The 19326-nt window shown below is 44.6% G+C and overlaps 1 protein-coding gene across 4 annotated transcripts in view; it reads right to left on the bottom strand.

Annotated features, from left to right (window-relative positions):
* Positions 1-19326, bottom strand: part of ETV6 (ETS variant transcription factor 6) — a 232147-nt gene that overhangs the window by 137895 nt on the left and 74926 nt on the right. The window contains exons 1-2 of one of the 4 annotated variants that reach the window (XM_088025923.1): positions 6409-6454; positions 3703-3832 (exon numbers count right to left, since the gene is read on the bottom strand). The exons of 1 other annotated variant lie outside the window; for it this stretch is intronic. In XM_088025923.1, the coding sequence (XP_087882049.1) occupies positions 3703-3739 (37 nt within the window). In that variant the 5' untranslated portion in view covers positions 3740-3832; positions 6409-6454. Of the gene's footprint in view, positions 1-3702; positions 3833-6408; positions 6455-19326 lie in introns of those variants that run through there. 2 more of the 4 variants (XM_028119824.2, XM_028119825.2) reach the window with 2 other exon arrangements.

Here is a 19326-nt window from a genome sequence, read left to right as displayed (position 1 = left end):
ACTTAACACTTTGCTCCATTTATCACTTTGTTTTTATCATAGGCAAATAGAAGGAAAAGCATTACTTTCTACTTCTCAATAGCTTGCTAATTTGTCACACTGTGTCTTCAGATTGGGTAATGCTGGGGTTTGCAGAACAAAATGGTGAGAAACCCTCAGTATGAGAATCTTCACTATTATGAGCCCTGCCTTCCCTCCAACCAGGGAAGGATATATTTTGACTTAAGAACGAAAAGAGAAAAAGAGTTAAGCAAGAAGGTTTATCGGGAGACCACTGAGGACAAATGGTTTGAAAAGAAACTACTTTGAGGCACACCAGTCTGGGGAGTATCTCTTTAAAACAAGCAGCTAAAAATGCTTTCAACCTAGCAATACCATAAATGTCCTGCTGCTGTCTTGGCTTCCAGATTCTTCCCCGTACTTTCCATGAGCATTCCATTGGGAATTGTCTGGAATCCCAGATTAAAACAGCAATAACCCAATTCCCTTGTTAGAATATTTATTTTCTCTTAGGTTTGGAAACCCAGCTGGGATGCATCTTCAAGTATATGGCACAGCCTCAACCATCCTAGGGGCTACATGAGATGTTTCTCAAACAGCTTGATGGGCAGCTGAATCCTGGAAAAGGAGACGGAGGAGGGCAGCTCAGCCACATGTGGAAAGCCCCAGCTGAGGACAAACAGCAAGAGCCTGGGAGCCTCCATTTTCAGAGGATTCAGTCCAGATGTCAGGACCAACAGGGCTCATGCAGATTACGCGGGAGGTCTCTAAAGTCAGGCTGCCAGTAAGAAGGCATCGCCCAGACCTGAATCCATACTCTAACACCTGATTATATTCTAAGGTCGGCAGTAATATGCTACAATCCTATATCTGATCATTATATATGTGGGGATCCATCCAAGGGACATAAACTATTCCACAATTCATTGACCAGTTAGAAGATTCAAGCCATAAATCACTTCAGCCACTATAGCCACATGGGTGAATACTGGCTAAGTGTCAACTGTGAATTCATCCCTCTATCCAAAAAGTACTTATTAAACACACTTACATAGTAGCATAATAGACAAGAGTCTAGGCTCCGGAGTCAGACAGAGCTGAGTTTGAATCCCAACTCTACCCGCTACTAACTATGTGACCTTGGCAGTTTCCTTAAATTCTCTAAGCCCTAAATTCCTTATGTGTGATGTGAATGTTAAAAGAACATCTACCCGGGTGCCTGGGTGGCTCAGATGGTTAAGCGTCTGCCTTCGGCTCGGGTCATGATCCCAGGGTCCTGGGATCGAGTCCCGCATCAGGCTCCCTGCTAGGCGGGGAGCCTGCTTCTCCCTTTACCTCTGCCTCTCTCTCTCTCTCTCTCTCTCTCTCTCTCTCTCTCTGACTCTCATGAATAAATAAATAAAACATTAAAAAAAAAGAACATCTACCCTACAGATACTGCTGGAAGAATTAAATAAAATAATTTACACAGAGGACTCCACACAGTTCCTGGACCAGGGCAATCCCACAACAAATATTAGCTATTACAGTTGTGTGCTAGGCGCATGGTAGGGCCTATAAAGCAGTGGTAGGCAGCCCAGCTGAGGCCCATGAGGAAACCGTCTACTCCGGAAACAGTGTTGGTAAAGAAGAGATGGTTCCAAGTATGGAGAAGGACTCCCTAAGTGAGATTATGGTACCTTAAAGTGAAGAGGGCCGTTAAACGTGCCCTTGTCGCGTCACAATACTGTCTGGTAGGAAAACTGGGTATTATAATGACTGACTAACAGTCAACCAGCTAGTCTAACAGCAGAACTCATTAAGAATGAAGACCTTCTAACTAGCTAGTTTGGTGTGCTTCTTTGTTTCTTCTGCCATGGTAACTACTTATGGGCAGGCAGTCCTGTGGTAAAAGGGCTTCCAACAATAAAGGCATCCAGAGGTGAACCAAGAGTTAGGGCCTCCTTGCGGGGGATGTCTCAAAGGGATAAAAAGCTATGAGAGAAATCTCTGTTTGGACCAAGCGTTCATACATTTTTTTTTTTCCTCTGTACTCGACTTTAAACTCTGTAAGGGCAAGGAGTTTGGTCTGCTTTGTTTGCTTTGGTATCCCCAGCATCCAGAAGAGTGTCCGGCGCAGCACAGATAACCAATAACTATTTGCGGAATAAATAAATGAAGGAGATTAGACAGTAGGAGTGTTTTGCCAGCATGGCATAAGCGTGTTCGACTTGGAAGTGACTATTCCTGAAGTGAATATACCGGTCACAGGACAGCTTCTGGAGGAAAAGATGCTATTACCTGACTCCGGTATCTTTTCCAGTCCCGTCTACCCCCCTGGGGCCTCAACACTCAGGTTTACCAAGGACAGGAGAGCCTGCCGTCATGACCCTCGCACGGCATGGCACAGCTACAGTCCCAATCTCATCTCTAAAAGTTCACTGGGGAGAAGATGGGAGAGTGGAGCTCTGTCCTTTGCCTCCTTGCCCAAGTGAAGCTGGAATGTGCTGTCACTTATAGCAACTTGGTAAATATAGACGGACGCAGCAAGCTGGAGGAGGGGAAGAAAGGGCTCCCGTGGCCCTCAGCTCCTCCCCATAATCCCAGCTACCCTCCTCACTGGAGGGGAAGGGATAGCCAGCAACATGCCCCTGGGACCTCCCAGCAACACAGTCACCTGATTCCCTGAATTCTCACAGGGTGAGCGAAGAGGCGTCTACATCCCCTGTCTCTTTTTGTTCTCCACTTTCAGCAAGCGAGCTTCTGGCTTCTGAGGAGGGACGGAATGAGAGGAAGCGGATATCCTGGGGAGCCAAGATAGGGCCAAGGTGACCCCCCGTGTCCTCTACAACCTGGACCTGCACCCTCAGGACAATGTTCAAGCCAGAAAGCCTGGCATTTTCTTGGCCACTGTGATCAGGGTGGGAATCAGGTGACTCATTCTCCCCAGCTGCCCCATCACGCTGGATCATGTCGGCTGGGTGGCAGCACAGGAAAGAAAGACAAAGAGGAAATGACAGGTGTCGGCTGCTTTGGAGGCTGGCCCCCAGAGCACAAGTGTGTTGGCCCTGATGCTCTCTGCCAAGCTGCAGTTGAGAATTCAGACAGGGAGCGGGGAGAGGCAGGGGGAAGAGATGATCTGAGAGAGAAAGGTGGAAAGAGTGCAAACTGACCAGAGCCGCAGAGGCAAGGCAGGTACAAGAGAACAGGACAGGAGAGGAGAAGAAAGGACGGAACGGAGAGGCCATATCTAGGCAGTAAAATTAAGGAAGGAAAAGCAGCCAGCATGCATTAAAAAAAAAAAAAAAAAGAAAAAAGGAGGGGAGCCTAAAAGCAAAGCAGGGAGGGAATCTGACTCAGAAACTGCCCAAAATTTAGGGCCTTATGAAAATACTAAAAAGAGGAGTCAAGTGTGAACTTAGGGAGACAAACTTTCCAAAAAAGTTCACTTTGCCTCTTAGGAGATTGAGTGGACTCTGCCCTACAGTACGCATTTCCAGATGTTGGGGGTAACGTGGCAGCAAGGGCCAGGAGTCTCAAGCTTTTCAATGGGCTGCAAAGCAGCTTCGCAAAGTGCACTCCGAGTGACAATTTCAGAGCCTGCCCCTCTCCGGCCCAAAGCCCCGCGCCCCCGCCCAATCATTCCCCTCTCAGTCCGTCTGTCCTCCTGGCCGTGGTGGTGTGCGTCCTCCCTCCCAGCCCCGCGCACACGCGAACACTCACGCAGGTGCGCGGGCAGACGGATCGAGTCGTCCTCCATCCTGAGCGCTCGGGGCACTGGAACATGAAGTGGAGTCGAGGAAGCGTAACTCGGCACTGGGCTCTCGGGAGGTGTATATGAAATTCGTTCCTGCTGTTAGAAAGAAGGGCAGGAAGAGGGGCAGGGGAAGAAGACAATGAAGGCTTAGAACTGACTTGGGTGTGAAATCAGGGAGAGGGGTGGGGAGCAAAGGGGAGAGGGGGGGCATTTGAGCGCAGGTAGATCAGGCTTCACAGCAATCCCCCTCGCCCCCTCTGCAGACACTCCATCTACTTAGTTGTCTTTTGGATCTCCAGCATTTGGGATTTGTAACAAGGCTCTGGAAAGGCTGAACATAGGGCTTCTTTGGACTCTGGTCAGTAAGTGTCCATTTCCCCCTCTCTGCACTAGTGGTTCGTTCAAGTGAGGAGGAGAGACAAGGTGGAGGAAATGAAACAGCATATCCAAGAGAATGGCTTTAAAGACTACTCTCAAAAATTGCTTGTCCAAGTCCCATAATTAACGTCACCCATACATTAAAACCACGTTTCCTCTTCTCTGGCAATATCCCCAGCTTCTAATACAAATATGATTCTGTACTCAGATCCAATGAGAGGTGAGCTCAAAGTGATGGCTTGTAAGTTCTAGATTTAGTTCATAAATCTACAGCAAGATTCTTCTATGGTCTACCTATCTCATTATAAACCAAAAATATCCACTGTTTATTTTTTTTCCTTCATAGCAGGGAATTATCTGTAACATTAATGGCAGCTCCTTGTCCCTTCATTCTCCAACTCAGAATCGATACTTCCCTTCCTTCTGAAAGTATTTCAGAGCTCATTCAAGAACTGTCTGCAGTTAAGGCAAGTACTGTTTAATTGAAGATACTCAACTGACAAGGAAAGGGGGGAGGGGGACTTCTGCAGATGCACTGTTTAAATTCAAACAGTGTTTATTAGATCAATTAAAACTGGATGGGATGGGAAGGACTGTTACTAGGCTTTAAGTTAAAACACAGCAAATAATGGCAAGGAACAGACTATTATGTTCAGCTGGAAGAGCAGTGCAATTTGCATCTTAGATCAACTACTTTGACTTAAAGTCCATACATAAATAAACATAACTTCCATTCGTTTCTGTGGTTCAACTGGGCAAAGTAAAGTGGGACATACAGGGTCCAAAATTAGTTGGGGGAAAAAAGATCAGTAAGATGCCATTATGAAAACAAAAAGGAAGAGCAAAAGAAAAATCACAGGGGGTGTTTATGTTTTGGAAAGACGTTTCTCCAACATTTTATATTTCATCAAATGTGCAAAGGGAAGCAGGGGAGTCCCCCTGGCTCTATAACCAAATTAAAGCTTCTCTTCTGCTCAGAGCCTGGAAAGTTTGGTGGTTGTGGTAGGAAGTTTCGATTTTAAATTAATCTATACATATTTCTGTAATTTCCGAATGGAATCGCTATACCTTCCCTGAGGCATCCTCTACCAGCAACTAGGGCATTTGGAATATTTCCATTTAGACATACATCCTAAACTTTTCTCGTGAATTTCTTAATTAAAGGCAGGAGTACATATCCTAGATTTCATTTCTGTCTCAATCAAGATGTCCAGTTAAAGGTCACCCAGAGCAAAAGCTTCAACTTCACTTTTCTTGAATTTTACCAAACATCACACATATTTTGAGCAACTCTAGCTTAAGGAGGAGTTATACTTTTTGATGTTTGGTTCAGGGTTTTGGGGGTGAAAGAGGCAAAGACATCAACACACCTATAGAACACATACAAAAGCTGTTTAAGGGTTTTTCAAAGTGAGGTGGGCTTTTTAAGCATTCTAAACACAGTCTGTTTTAACAAATTCTCCACACACTTCAACACTCGGGGGAAAAAAAAAAAAACCAGTCCCAATATATGTCTAGATATCTTATCTGCCGTTAACTTTATTCCCAGAAATAGCTTTGTTTTGTTAGGGTTTTTGCAGAAGTGAAACTGTTGATGAAGAAAACATAGGGCAGCCAAAGAGTTTTTCAAATGGCATGGCACAAGTGCAAGAAAAAAAAAGATGGCATTTCATAATACGATGACTGTCTCTTAAAGCAAAGAGAGACTCACCAGATCCTGCAACTGGTCCCTGGGACAGGCCACGTCATCCCAGCTCCCTCGCCCCTCACCAAGTCCATCAAGGACAAAAATGGAAGAAACCCAGCCCCCCAAACGGATTTTACTTTGTTTCTTGGGAAATCTACCTCTAGCCTACTGATAAGAGTCAAGCTAGGTATCACCTTTAAAATGTATATATTCTGATTTGCTAAATTATCATTGCTGTCCCTTCATTTCACCATCATTTCTCAGGAGGTAACCCCGCGCCGCCCCCCGCCCCCGCCATGTGCGCACTTCGTCGTGGTTGCCTGTCCTTCCTGCTCTACTGAATTGCCACACTTCAGTGCTTGCCCTGGGATTTATACCACCCCCCATGTCCAAACAATTCTAGATGGAGACAGATTCGAGATTCTCATTTCTACTCAACAATATTCCATGCAACACCATAAGCTTGGGACGGAAAGCTCTTTTTAAAAGTTTCCATGAAGAGATTTGTCAGTAGCAGCAGAAGAGAGGGTACCCTGACCAAGAGGGGGAAAAGCAAAATACGCTTCTAAGACCTTGAGCAATTTGCTAGCACAAGTTACACACTTACCCTGACCCCGGGTTCAGCGACCAGCAGAGCACTCAGGGGACCCCAGAAAGGACACCGCCCAGGACGTGGGCTCCTCTCCCCACCGAACACAACACACACCTGGGAATCCCACACTGCAGGCTTATCTCCCTTTGTCTCTCTTTCTGTTAATTTCTAGGGCGACTCACATGGTTCACGTTTCTTCTATTCCTATAACCAGGCGCTTAACATCTACAAGGCACAACCTGCAGACTATCAGCAATTAGAAATAGGAAACAAACACTATCTCAGACGGAGACATCTAGACAGAGAGACTTAAGGACATCCAGTTTCTCAAATCAAGAAAACCTCTTTATCCTCACAACTGCTTCTGTGGCCTGACCCCAACAAAGGGAAGGGGAGTACCCACTTACAGCTCATTCACCTCAAAAGCAAAACTGTCAGTCGGATGAAAACCAGAGGTATTTTATTTTAACAGTACAGAGGGGATAACGATTTTCCCAAGAGGATTATAACCACTGCTCTAATTAAATTAAAATGCTACAGACAGTGATATTAATGCATTCAAGTGTTGTAGGGGGATAAACTGCCCGCGGAGGTCAATGATGTGACTGAAAAGGCCGTGATGTGGTTACATTATTGTTTAGATGCTAAAAAAATAAAATGTGCGGCTCTCAAATTTGCAGATACAAACTATCGAACCAACCTACAGAACAAAAGGGAAGCACCTAATGGGGGGCGGGGGGCGGGGAGCAGCACAAAGCTCTGTAAAGAGAAAATAAGGCTAAAAATAGTTTTAGGCAAGGGATGAAATGTAAATTTCACTAACCATTATAGAAAGCTTTTCTTTTTTTTTAATTTAAATGGAATATGGAGTAGGGTTGCTGCAAGCATTTAACTACCAGAACCAAAATGAGGTCTATTCCCTGTTCTCCTTCCTCCCTAAACCATGAAGGGCCAATGAAGGGTACCCACTGGATTCTGCTCATTTTTAAATCAAGTACTTAGGAACCTGTGACTATCACATAAAATAAGCTTAAAGATTTTACGCTCCAGAGGAGAATGGTATTTTCCTCTCCCCTCCTCCCTACCCCATGACTGCATATCACAGAACTGAAGAGTCAAAAAATGAATATTCTTATTACCAAAAACGTCTTCCCTTTTCAAAATTATTCAATATAGAGCTTCTATAAATCATCGGGATCCCCCTGGTACATTTACACATGTTTTTACACCATTAGTTCTTTAAAGAGGCTGAAGGGTTGAGACGCTTAGAGCCTGTTGCTAATTAAATATTAACTTTCTGGAAATAAAGATAAAGCGTTTCTGGAACTGAGAAAAACAGAAGCAAAGTCTGGTTGTATTTGCAAAAAGATGGTTTACAGGTCATTTTAAAGATTCCTCTAAAGTGGAGACGTCCTGGATTTAGGCACTATTTTCCCAAAGTAGCCCCCAAACCCACTATGAATGCCAGATGACCCCAAGGAGGGTTTCTGAAGCCCATGTACAGGCCTGAGGAGGAAGAGTGACACAGAAACAGACAGGGTGACCATTTCTCAGGGAACTACGGTAAAAATTCTACAGACGCCCTTGCCTCCTGCTGCACTTTGGTGTCCCTTCACTGCCTGAAACTGACACCTCAGCCAAGATGGCAAATAGCAGGCACCCGAGGTCCAGCAGGCACACTGGTGATGCTCAAGCTTTGCAGGGAAGGAGCTCTTTTTCCCCCTGCAGGGTTTTAGGAAAGCTGCCGGGAAAGCTGATGCTTGTTACTACAGTCTGTCGTCTACAGACCGAAGAGAAGACATGTCTCTCCTGTAGGAAGCGATTTACCGAGATTCACTAAACTGAAGCCGAAATGCACAATTATTTAAGTGCACGCTTCTGGCTGCAAAATGACGCAGGGTGGTGGCTAGAGCTTTCATTAACCGGTGAGATCCAGATGTCACCCAAAAACTGAGCAAGACAGAAACTGGAGCAGCACGGTTTTCAAGGTTTTTGGCACAGTGGATGCAAACAGACATGCACAAGAACCTGAACTAACACACTCTCGAATGCCAATTTCTTTCACTTGAAAATTCACGTTGAATATTTTGTTCACCCCCAAAGGTGGCGAGATCAACTTGGAGAACTTGGGAAAAGATGCAAACACCAGCCTGCTTTTCTAAATACACACTGTACCCAGAGCCACAGGCCACGGCAGCTTTGGCATTTCCCCAGAAGGAAGCTGTATGCCTTAGGATCTGGGATATATATACCTGGGGATCTGAGGTATTCAGACATGAACTCTGAAGTAGAAAACCAGCTCCAGCAAATCCCAGCAGTGACATTGTGATGCTAGCTTTCCATCCCCTAGGGGCTCCAGGAGACATCTATCCCAGCAGCCCGAGCAGACCCTCCTCTTAGCGCCTCTCCTGAGAGAAACATCCCTCTGTGTGCCAAGCCACTGGATTTGTACTGCCCAATCAGTCTTTGGCTTTTCCTTTGCCTCCAGTAATTTCAGGGGGGAAAAAGTGGGGATACCCTGTGCAAATTAGGATAGGTGGAGCTACACTCCTGTTCCCTGCAGCTTCTGTCCGTGTCGCCCAGATGCCCATTCGGCCCTTGGAAGGGGGTGTGGGAGGATGCACCCAACAAACCACACACACACACACCGATGGGAAATCTTCCTAGGAGTCTGGCTTCACTGGTCTACGAAGGGCTCTTGCCATGGACATCTGAGCAGACAGGTTCAGGACCTGAAATATGCAGATTCCTGTATATTTACAACTGAAATAGCCCCTTCCTCACCTTCCCGGCCTAATAGCGTATCCTGTCTGTCAATCAGACACAATTAGTTACAGCATCTTAAGCCTTCCTTTTGCCCAGAACTATGTGATCTATGCACAGCAAAGTGAATAAAAAGAAGTGTGAGCAATGGGCCCCCCTGGTCAAACATTGCTGTGAGAGGTCACAAGGGTATTTTTTTTTCCCCTATGGTTGTTACGAAATACTTCAGCATTCATCAAGTGTCCACTAGGAGCCAGTGCCTGTATTAGGCATTATAAATTCTGCCACCATCAAGTCCTCGAATTTCCAAGATGGTCCCAATATTTAAAATCCTGTACCACTTTACCCATACATGTACATGGGCCCTCATAATAAATACCTATACCCCTCAGAACAGATGTGCCGATCTTAGTGGTAAGATACAGTCACTGCAACCATCAGGAAGGGGAGCTAGCATTCAGAGAGCACTTGGAATGTGCTTGCCATGAAGCCTTTATTTTAGACTCACAATAACTCTGCAGGGAAGGCACGATCATCTCCATTCCACACAAGGAAACTGACCTGAAGATCACAGGGGTTAAGCAATCCCGTTGAAGTCTCCAGCTCATGAGATGGTATGGCTGGTATAGAGAAATAAGATACTACATTTAAGTAGCACCGGCCTACCGTCAGTGGCTTCACAACTTATGGGGAATCCCCAGAGAGAAGTCCAAGCTTGTAAGAATCATTGCAGCTCTGGAAAATTCCATTGCTTTGTGCCCCTACCCCTCAGAGGATTGTGTGGGGTTCCTGAGAGTCACTCCACAGAGCCGCCTAAGCCAGGGTGCCGACTTTCTGAAGCCTGTTTACTTATCCAATTGGGAGCACAGATGGAGGGAGTAAATGCATTTGGCTGAGGAAGGGACTAAACACGACATATGAGAGAAGTTCTCAGACCTCTGAGCAGAGGTAGCCATTAGGATTCATCCAGATATTACCTGTGGGACACAATCCGAAGAGCCACCGGGGCCTTTGCAGATTACTGGTGCATAGGATGACTTCAGAAATCTCACCTGAGGTTAATTTTTGAGTAAAAATATGTTACTTTTATCTCTAAGATTTTCTTTAACAACAACAGAACACATTTCCCTTACTCAGCTACTTTCCCTTTATCTAGTGAGCAGCAAATCTAAATGTGCAGGTGAGACACACAGGAGCGGTGAGGAGGAAAGGCCCTGTCAACATCTAGTCCTGCCTAGAGTGAGAACATCTGTATACCAAGAAGGAGCTGAGTCTGTCTCCAGAAATCTGAGCGGCCACAGTCCCATGATGCTTCAACAGGCTGAAGAGGCAGACTCCATTCTCTCAAATGAGGAATGGATAAAGGCGCTAAGGATACATGTAGCCTGTGGGGAAGAAAAGATTTAAAGGATCCTTCTAGAGGTCTTCAAATATGGGGAGGACTAGTGTGAGGCAGAGATAAGGGCACCTTAGAGGGCAGCGCCGGCCACATATACCTGTGCGCTAGAAACATGGACGCGGTGTATTATTCCCCCTCAAGCCAGTTGAAGCTGAGGCTCAAAGGTGACTCTACAAGGGGTTCCTACACGGGGAAGGAACTCAAGCAGAACTTGAAGATGCCTTAGGACTCCCAAGATGCTGTCCCTATATGATCTCACATCCCCTGGTGAGTCACAGCTTATTAATTACAGTGTGGGCAGAGGGCAGAACAGATCCAAACAGAGCGTCACCACCACACTCCCCTCCTCTCTCCATCAGAACTCCCCAAGTCCCCTCACAGGATGCAAGGGTTCTACCAAATATTATTAGAAACAGCACTAGTGTCTAGAACTAGAAGCCACCCCTTTAAGACAAGCACCAAAGCAAAACAAAAAACAAAAACAAAAACAACTCAAATAGATTTCCTTATTGTTCTAATTTAAAACATTTTAATTAAGATCCTTTCCAACCCTGAGATGGTATGAATTTCTTTCCCTTTTTTGTCCCCTGAATTTCTTAAGTATTTCTGACATGAATTGTAAGCAGAATCTCAAGCTGTGATTCCTTTGCATGCCAGGTTGTGGTTTCCAGGGAGGTCTATGCTTAAAGGATGCTCAGCTCACTTGGCTGGAACCCAGTGCTGACACAGGTGAGGTCACAGGCTTTCAACCTGGATGGGAAAATTAAACACGTGTGCTCCGTGGCCCCAGCTACCCCCCGAATCCCTACCATGATGGAGATGACTGCTTTCGCTCTGAGTGGAGATTAGGTGAGCTCACCAACATACATCACCACTCCTGGAAACGCCATGAAAGGGCATGTCCTACTGATAGTGGGTCACACAAGTGTAATAAAGGTGGTGTGACTTTATTTATACACAACCAGGTGTTATCCCTGTGAAAAATCAAGTCTTGCTGTTGGATTTATCCAGAAATGCCCCAGAGCTCTGGATCAACCTTTTGAAAAGAGGGTCACTAAATCTTTTCTTCCTAACTAATTCTAATAGCAAAAGAAATAGGTACTTAAATTCACAGCAGCTTATGTCTTGGGCACAACAAAGTGGCCAAGTTCGGCTCTTGATTAGCTGCTTTCTCCTCCATTAATGCCATTCCCCTTAATGATGTGGCTATTACAATTAGCCAGGATGCAGTGTCCCTGCCTGGGGCTAACGAGTAATGAACTGAGAGAGCTGCTATTTAGTTATATCAAGGGCGCCATTAGAGAGCGCTTCTCAATTTCTCCCCCCAAAGGAGAGATACCTTCCAGGCATGTTCCACCTGCCGTGTGATGCTCTCTAGAGCTGTCACAGAGCCCCTGGGGTGGGGGAGCCAAGTCCCCTGGGGCCGTGGGACCTTAAGACCTGGGCCAAGAAAGATCATGGGTCAGACTTGTGCAGAGCCCGGGGGCAGAATACATGGTTAATGCACAGGTTGTTGCTTCAAACCTGTGCATTAACCATTTGTCCCTCCTCCCCTTCCACCTGCTGCCTTGTGCCTCCTAAACCCTTCACCCCTCCCCCCACGCAGCTTTTCTGTGTTACAGCACCACTCTGGGCTTTGCTCATTTTCACTTCTTTCTTGAACGGCTGTATCCTGGAAGTCTTGTAAAAGGAAGAGAGAGAGAGAAAGAGAAGCTATGGCCTGAACCCACAACCCCAGCTGTCTGCTGGGGGTGGTTGCAAGGGAGGCAACTCGGACCTCTTTTAAAACGAAAAAGCCATCTTTTTACTCTAAGAAATATTAGGTTTTAAAGATTTGACACCAGAGCAAGATTTACGTTCCCATTCAGATAACAGTAATCCAGAGAAACACTGAATAAAACTGAATAAAGTCTCTAAAAATGGCAGCCCCAAGGAAGCTGTGTGCATGAAGTCCTACAACTGCCTCGCTGGATTTGGTCCCTTTCCAGCGAACCAGGAGACACCCCCACCCCACCATGGCTCAGTCTGTAAGGCAGAAGGCTGGGGTACAGCCCCCTGCCATGGTCAGACTGAACAAATTCCCTTGCGCTCCATAGATCAGATAATTCCTGGGCTGCCTCAGGCGGAGAAATAAATATAAACAGAAAAAGCCCTGTAAACTATACCTAGAGTAAGAAGCGCAAATTAGATCTGGAAAAGATTTATATCTCTGGAAAATGTTTACCACCTAAATAATTTCAACAGAACGACGTAAGAGCACCATACTCAAAAAGCAGTGGAAAAGAAAGAAGTCAACCTCTCCTCAGCATTGCCGTCTGAGAGACTGGCATACCCATACCCAACCTCCACTGTCACAGAACATTATTTTACAGATAAATGAGATTAAGCTTGTAAAATATTACAAGTTTCTTCAAACAAAGGCTCTCTATAAATGCAAGGCTTTATTATGACAGGGAATTTGAGAAGTCCCAAATAAAGCACTACTTTTTGTGTATGCCTTAAGAATTAAACCTGTCTTTATGTTGTAACATGAGAACTTAATTAAAACCAGGACAAGATCGACATGACTTCACTCTATAACTGACTGAGGAATTAGGGCTGAATTTATCTCCCATCCCCCCCCCCCCCCAGCCTCTGCACCTTTAAAAAGTAACATATAAACAACCTTGAATACTGATTATGAGTGTCACACACCCGCGTTTCCTCTTTCAGAGAAACGTTTCCAGAAGTAACAACCCTCATGGCAAGTATCTTCCACCTCTGCTACCTACGCTTATCAAAAACCTTAGAAATTCCCTGATTCTTAGACACCACACTCCTGATAGGAACTCAGAAAAGGCATCTTCTCCTTCGCTGTGGTCATGGTTAGAAAGACCACAGAGTTCTGTTTTTGACAATGGATTTCTGTGTGTCAGAGATGACAGCAGTGATTATCAGAATATTAAACAGCTTGAATTAAGGAAATTCCTGTGCTACACTCTTGTAGCCCTGTTGTTAAGACTAACAATTTACTGGGGTCCCTGGGTGGCTCAGATGGTTGAGAGTCTGCCTTCGGTTTGGGTTGTGGTCTTCAGGTCCTGGGATCAAGCCCCATGTCTGGCTCCTGGCTCAGCAGGGGGTCTGCTTCTCCCTCTCCCTCTGCCTCTCCCACTGCTTGTGCTCTCTGTCTCTCTCTCAAATGAATAAATTAAAAAAAAGAATCATCTTCAAGATAGTTTAAAAAAAACTAACAATTTATTTTAATAAGATCCATGCCTTCGTTGTAACTATTAGGGCTCCACAGTATATGAAAAATATGCTTGAATTTCCATATACTTCAGGGACTCGGGATCAGTTAATGATCAAGGAAACACACATTCTACATCAGGCATTCAGAATGTTGGCTGCACAGGAGAATCATCTGGAGAAGCTTTAAGAAGGAAAAAAAAAATTCTGGGGCACCTGGGTGGCTCAGTCAGTTAAGTGTCTGCCTTCGGCCCAGGTCATGATCCCAGGATCCTGGGATCAAGGCCCATGTCGGGCTTTCTGCTCGGCGGGGAGTAGGCTTCTCCCTCTCCCTCTGTGGTCCCTCTCTCGCTCTCTCAAAAAAAGAAATAAAAAGCTTAAAGAAAAAAAAAAAGAACAAAAAAAATTCCAGTATCCAAGTAAATCAGCTAGGTATCAGTATCTTTAAACCTCCCCATGAGATTCCAATATGCAGAGGGGTAAGGCTGAGAATCATGACACAAATAAATATTGTAAAACAAGACACGTTAACTGATTATCTTTCACAACAGTTTTTTAGAAACCTTATTAACCAGGCGCCTGGGTGGTTCAGTTGGTTAAAGCATCTGCCTTCAGCTTAGGTTATGATCCCAGGGTCCTGGGATCAAGTCCCCAGGAGCCTGCCTCTCCCTCTGCCCCCCTCACCTGCTCGTTCTCTCTCTCTCTCTCTCGAATAAATAAATAAAATCTTTAAAAAAAGAGAGAGAGAAACCTTATTAACCAATCTGCTAATGGTCCTTCCCTCCTGAGTAAGTTGCTACTGTTCTGCCTTTAACCATAAAATGGAGATTATCCGTGTAATTCAGGAAGTTCCTGACTAATGACTACCTGACCTACATAGGAACAAGGGCCCTAGACAGGTGTGCCTGAGCTGGTTCCTCTTCTCTCCCAACTGCCTCTGGAGCTTCCTCCTAAACCCACCAGCAGGAAGGCTGTTCTGCTTCACTTTCTGGAGCTCCACACAGCTCTCGAGCCTGTGTTCTCAGCACTGACTGCACTTGAAGTGTGTAGCAGGAGCAAGACAAGGTTAGTGAAGGAAAAGCAAGAAGGAATGAAAATCCATTCCACTTCTGGCCTGCTCTCCCTTCCCCCTCTTGCACCCAGAAGGGTCTGTCTGTCTTCGTGTACCCAGACCCCGGGCCCCCTTCTTGCTCAAGAATGAACCCGCATCAAACAGCTGGGAGACTGGGGAGCCTCTTTTCCATGATGGTAGTCAGGACTGCATTTATGCCATTCTAAAGGGATGAGTGGACCCCATTTGCCCCCAAAGTAACCTTGCTACTAGTGGTTAGGTCTTTATTTCATACAGCTCAAATCTGAAGAAATAGCTTGAGCAGCCGACTTCTTAATAAAATCTTAGAACCCTAAATTAGTAGAAATCTTGAGCCTGCTAAAGCTCTTTACCAAGATACCCTTCAATTACCAAAAGCCCTTCAATTACAGGCTGTTCTAACACCCCTAAGAGTCATGTCACCGCAACTAATACAAAACCTAGTTGACACATACAGGAGTTGAGGTTGAAGGGTTAACAAGATTTTTGAATGAATCATATAACCACTCTGGATGAAGTTTAGCAGTCCTAAACTCAAAGCTGTCATCTTTCTACAGTTACTTTCTGCCTAGAAGGTTTTTTAAACTCTTCGTCATCGTGATAAAACTGGGTATAAAGTGGCCCGTAAGGGGAAGGGCGGCTTACTCAAGAACCTGAGTTATTTACTCATTCCTTGATTTAAAAACAAAACAAAACAAAAACAAAAAAACAAAAAAACACTCTTGAAAAAGGCCACTGAAAACTCAAGTTCTTCCTCTAAAACAAAATTTTCAAGTTTCCAGGCAATCTTGATGTTATTAGTATTTTATCTCCTCTTCCTTTAAGCAAAACACAATTCTGCAACAGCAATAGAATCATGGCAAGAACGCAACTTTAGCATCTGAAATCCACTCAGGTGTTGAAACTACTACAGCGGATAGTAAGTCTCTTTGCATCTTTAGAAACCAACTTGCAAACCAAGCTGTGAAAGCACATCGCAGCGTCACCGCCAGTCAAGCCTCACCAGTCGTGTCAAGAGCTCCAACACGGAGCTGCCAACAACCGAAATCTATAAATAGGAAGATCTGGAAAGTTTAACCAAAAAGTTGAAATAGGGACTCTGAAAACCACTTGGAGCTGGGAGGGTCCAAACAGGAGCTAGCAAAGGGCTCCTAAGTCCCTTACAGCTATGGAATTCCCCTATAGTTGGATTTCTTCATGTTCCTTGCCACAAGCAAATCAAATCTATGCTGACGATCACCAAGGTTTCTGCCCCAAGAAAAGGAGCAGGGTCTGAACAGACACAAATGACAAAGCACTAATGTAGTTCTTTGCTTGCATGAGAATCAGTGGTTTCTGAGTGCGCTGAAAATGCATTTGAAAATCATTCTAATTAACACAAGCAAAGCTACCCTCTCAATTAACTTACTAAGACCTGTTTTCCAACCATCAGTTGTCATAAACCCACCCATAAAAAGAAAAGCATAGTAACATAATGGAGAAAACAGGTCTACAACTTTGGAAGTCTAGCAACTTTCCCTAAAAGAGTCCTAATAATACTTCCAGTGGGTCCCATAGGACATTATCTAGACCAAGGCTGCCCAGCAGAAATACAGTGCGAGCCACATGTGTAATTTAACATTTTCTACTAGTCACATTAAAAAAGGGGACAGGTCAAATTAATTAAATAATGTATTACATTTGACCCAATGTATCCAAAATATTCTCTTTTTTAAAGATTTTATTCATTTATTTAACAGAGAGAGAGAGAGAGAGGGAACACAACCAGGGGGAGCGGTACACAGAGGGAGAAGCAGGCTTCCTGCTGAGCAGGGAGCCCGATGCGGGCTCGATCCCAGGACCCTGGGACCATGACCTGAGCCGAAGGCAGATGCTTAACGACTGAGCCACCCGGGCACCCCCAAAATATTCTTTTGAAATACAAATCAATTCATTTATTGAGATATGTTTTTTTTTCATAGTAGGTCTTTGCAATCTAGTGTCTAGTTTACAGCTCAAATCAGACACCAAATTTTCACTGGAAATACCTGATCTGTATTTACAGTTCACACAGTTTACAGTTGAAAAGGTAAATACATATACCCAAGCTGTTCCAAACACACTTTAAAAGATTTTTAATAAAAATCAAGTACATTTTAAAATTAAAATTAATTAAAATGAAGTAAGTTAAGAATTCAGCTTCTCTGTTGCACTAGCCATTTCCATATGTAGCTACTGCATATCGTGGGTTAGATACTGGGACAGTGAGCACCCCACAGGAATGCGTGGAGGTCAAAGGTGTGATGTTATCCCACATCCTTTCTGAAACATCATGAACTCTGGGTAGACAATGACTACAGATGGCCCATGGTCCTCTTCTTGCATTTCTCCAATTGCAATGGTCAGTCATTAGAGTCCTCTAAACTGGAAGCCATTTACAGAGAAGGACAAAGGGGCCAGAGATACCTCCTGCCCCTCTACTTGGTGACGATGAGCCTCTCAGCACTCAGGAGAAAGAACCCAGAGGAGTTTGGACTCCATCAAGAGAAGTCTTTTAATTTCTTCTTATCAATATCTATCTTCTCTCGCTTGCTCGCTCACTCTTTTTAACCACCTAACAAATTTCCCTGGGAGCTGCAGAACAAGTTCGTTCAGAACGCCACTTTGCAGCTTCCGCTCTTCTCTCCAGTACAAATGATCATCGCAACCTGCCCTCATTTGGATGTCCTTGAACTTGGTCACAACCTTTCTTAGGCGATGCCTAAAAATATAACCCACCTGGAACTCCTAAAGCTTTGGGCACTTTGCTTAATACTAATTATTTCTCCCATCTACAATTCTGACCCATAAAATAGAGGTTTAAACTTCTCAGAAGACACTTTCCACTCATCAGAGGAACGATGTATCTTGTCAGGAGAAAACAGAACCAAAGTGGAAGTAAAGCCCTATACAGAGTACATGACCTGAGCCAAAGGCAGACACTTAAAGACTGAGCCACCTAGGCGCCCTTACCTGGAGTGTCTTAACACCTAAATAAAAACGCAGTTGTCGATCACTTTCTAGTTCAATAAAGATGCTAAGACAACTTCCTATAGTTGAGTACAGGTTTTCAGCTCTATCATCACAACTCAGAGCTTTAAACAGTTCCCTCCCCTGCATGGGCTCCACTGCCCATTCAGGGTTTGCCTCTCCTCCTGTCTCAGGCCAAGCCCCCCTACTGTGCACGCCTGCTCCTCTCTGCAGATCTGCCCCTGAGTCTGGATCTAGGTCTTAACTTCAGTTTCTTGTTTCCGGGTCGATGGCTTGAGGGAGCTTGGACTTCCATTTTCTTGTCTATATCCATATTGGGGGCCTACCTCACCTTCAACTGCTTCTTAGACCCCCGACAGCACCCTGGAGCCCCAGACCCTCCCTCTCACCCAGGAGGGAAGGCTGTCATTAGCAGAAAACTCCACGTGAGCAGGTACTTGCCTATTCTGTTCCTTTTATACCTAGAGCAGTGCCTGTGGGCTGGCACTAGGCACTCATGGATGGATGGATGGATGGATGGATGGATGGATTAAATGAGCCTCACTAGATAATCTCACCAAGAGCATTTCTTGGTGCTAACACAAACTCAATCTTTTGTCTTGTGTTTTCCCCTAGGGCCACCTAGTGACTTATTGATAAAGTTTTAAGTCCAACTATCTACATAAGAATCTTGCTAGAGCTGTCAACACTGCCTCATCTCCTCTTAGTTCTCCTCTCCAGGAGGCATATTCACCGTCCAATCATCGAGCTATCTGACTTGTTTTTAGGTCTTACTCCACGTGGTTCCAAGTTCCTGGAACACCTTACCTAAACTATGATCCCTTCACATCAATTCTGCTGCCTCGTGAGACAGACCTTTTTAATGTGGTTATACTTTTTCCAGTGATGCCATCCTTCCCCAGAAATACTTTAGAAATACCTCCTTTAGGACTTTCAGAACCAAATTATAATGATTTATTGCTATTCTTTGTATCTGACCAAAAACAGTTTCAAGAACTCATCAGACTTGAGGCGAAGTAATTTTGGTTATTTCCAAAATTTAAATCCTGCCTCAAGGACCAAAGTTGTTCATTACTCTATTATCCATATAATGTTTCTCTCTCACAAAGACAAACAAATGGCGGCAGACTATGTTTGTGCTATTGACTCTACTATCCCAAGCACAGAGCCTGACACACTGTACGTATGCAACTGAAGAAGGAGTGAGTGAATGATCTGAAGACCTTCCTAAACGATTTTTGATTCAATGAATCATGCCCGATACTGCTAGGTATTGAGAATATGAAGATGAGTAAGAAAAACAATTTTTGCTTTCTTCACGGAGCTTAAAGTCTAGAGGAGGAAAAAAGCCTTACGGACAAAGGAAAAATATTTATTGTCAACTCTTACATAGCAGGCACATGTATTATTTCTTTTTTTTTTAAGATTTTATTTATTTATTTGACAC

The sequence above is a fragment of the Eumetopias jubatus genome, unplaced genomic scaffold (genome assembly GCF_037043125.1).
Source record: "Eumetopias jubatus isolate StellerSeaLion01/CBP00866 unplaced genomic scaffold, mEumJub1_p1.0 scaffold_8, whole genome shotgun sequence".
Lineage (NCBI taxonomy): Eukaryota > Metazoa > Chordata > Mammalia > Carnivora > Otariidae > Eumetopias > Eumetopias jubatus.
The sequence above is the reverse complement of the archived record's forward strand: the minus strand, read 5'-3'. Positions and strand labels throughout refer to the sequence as shown.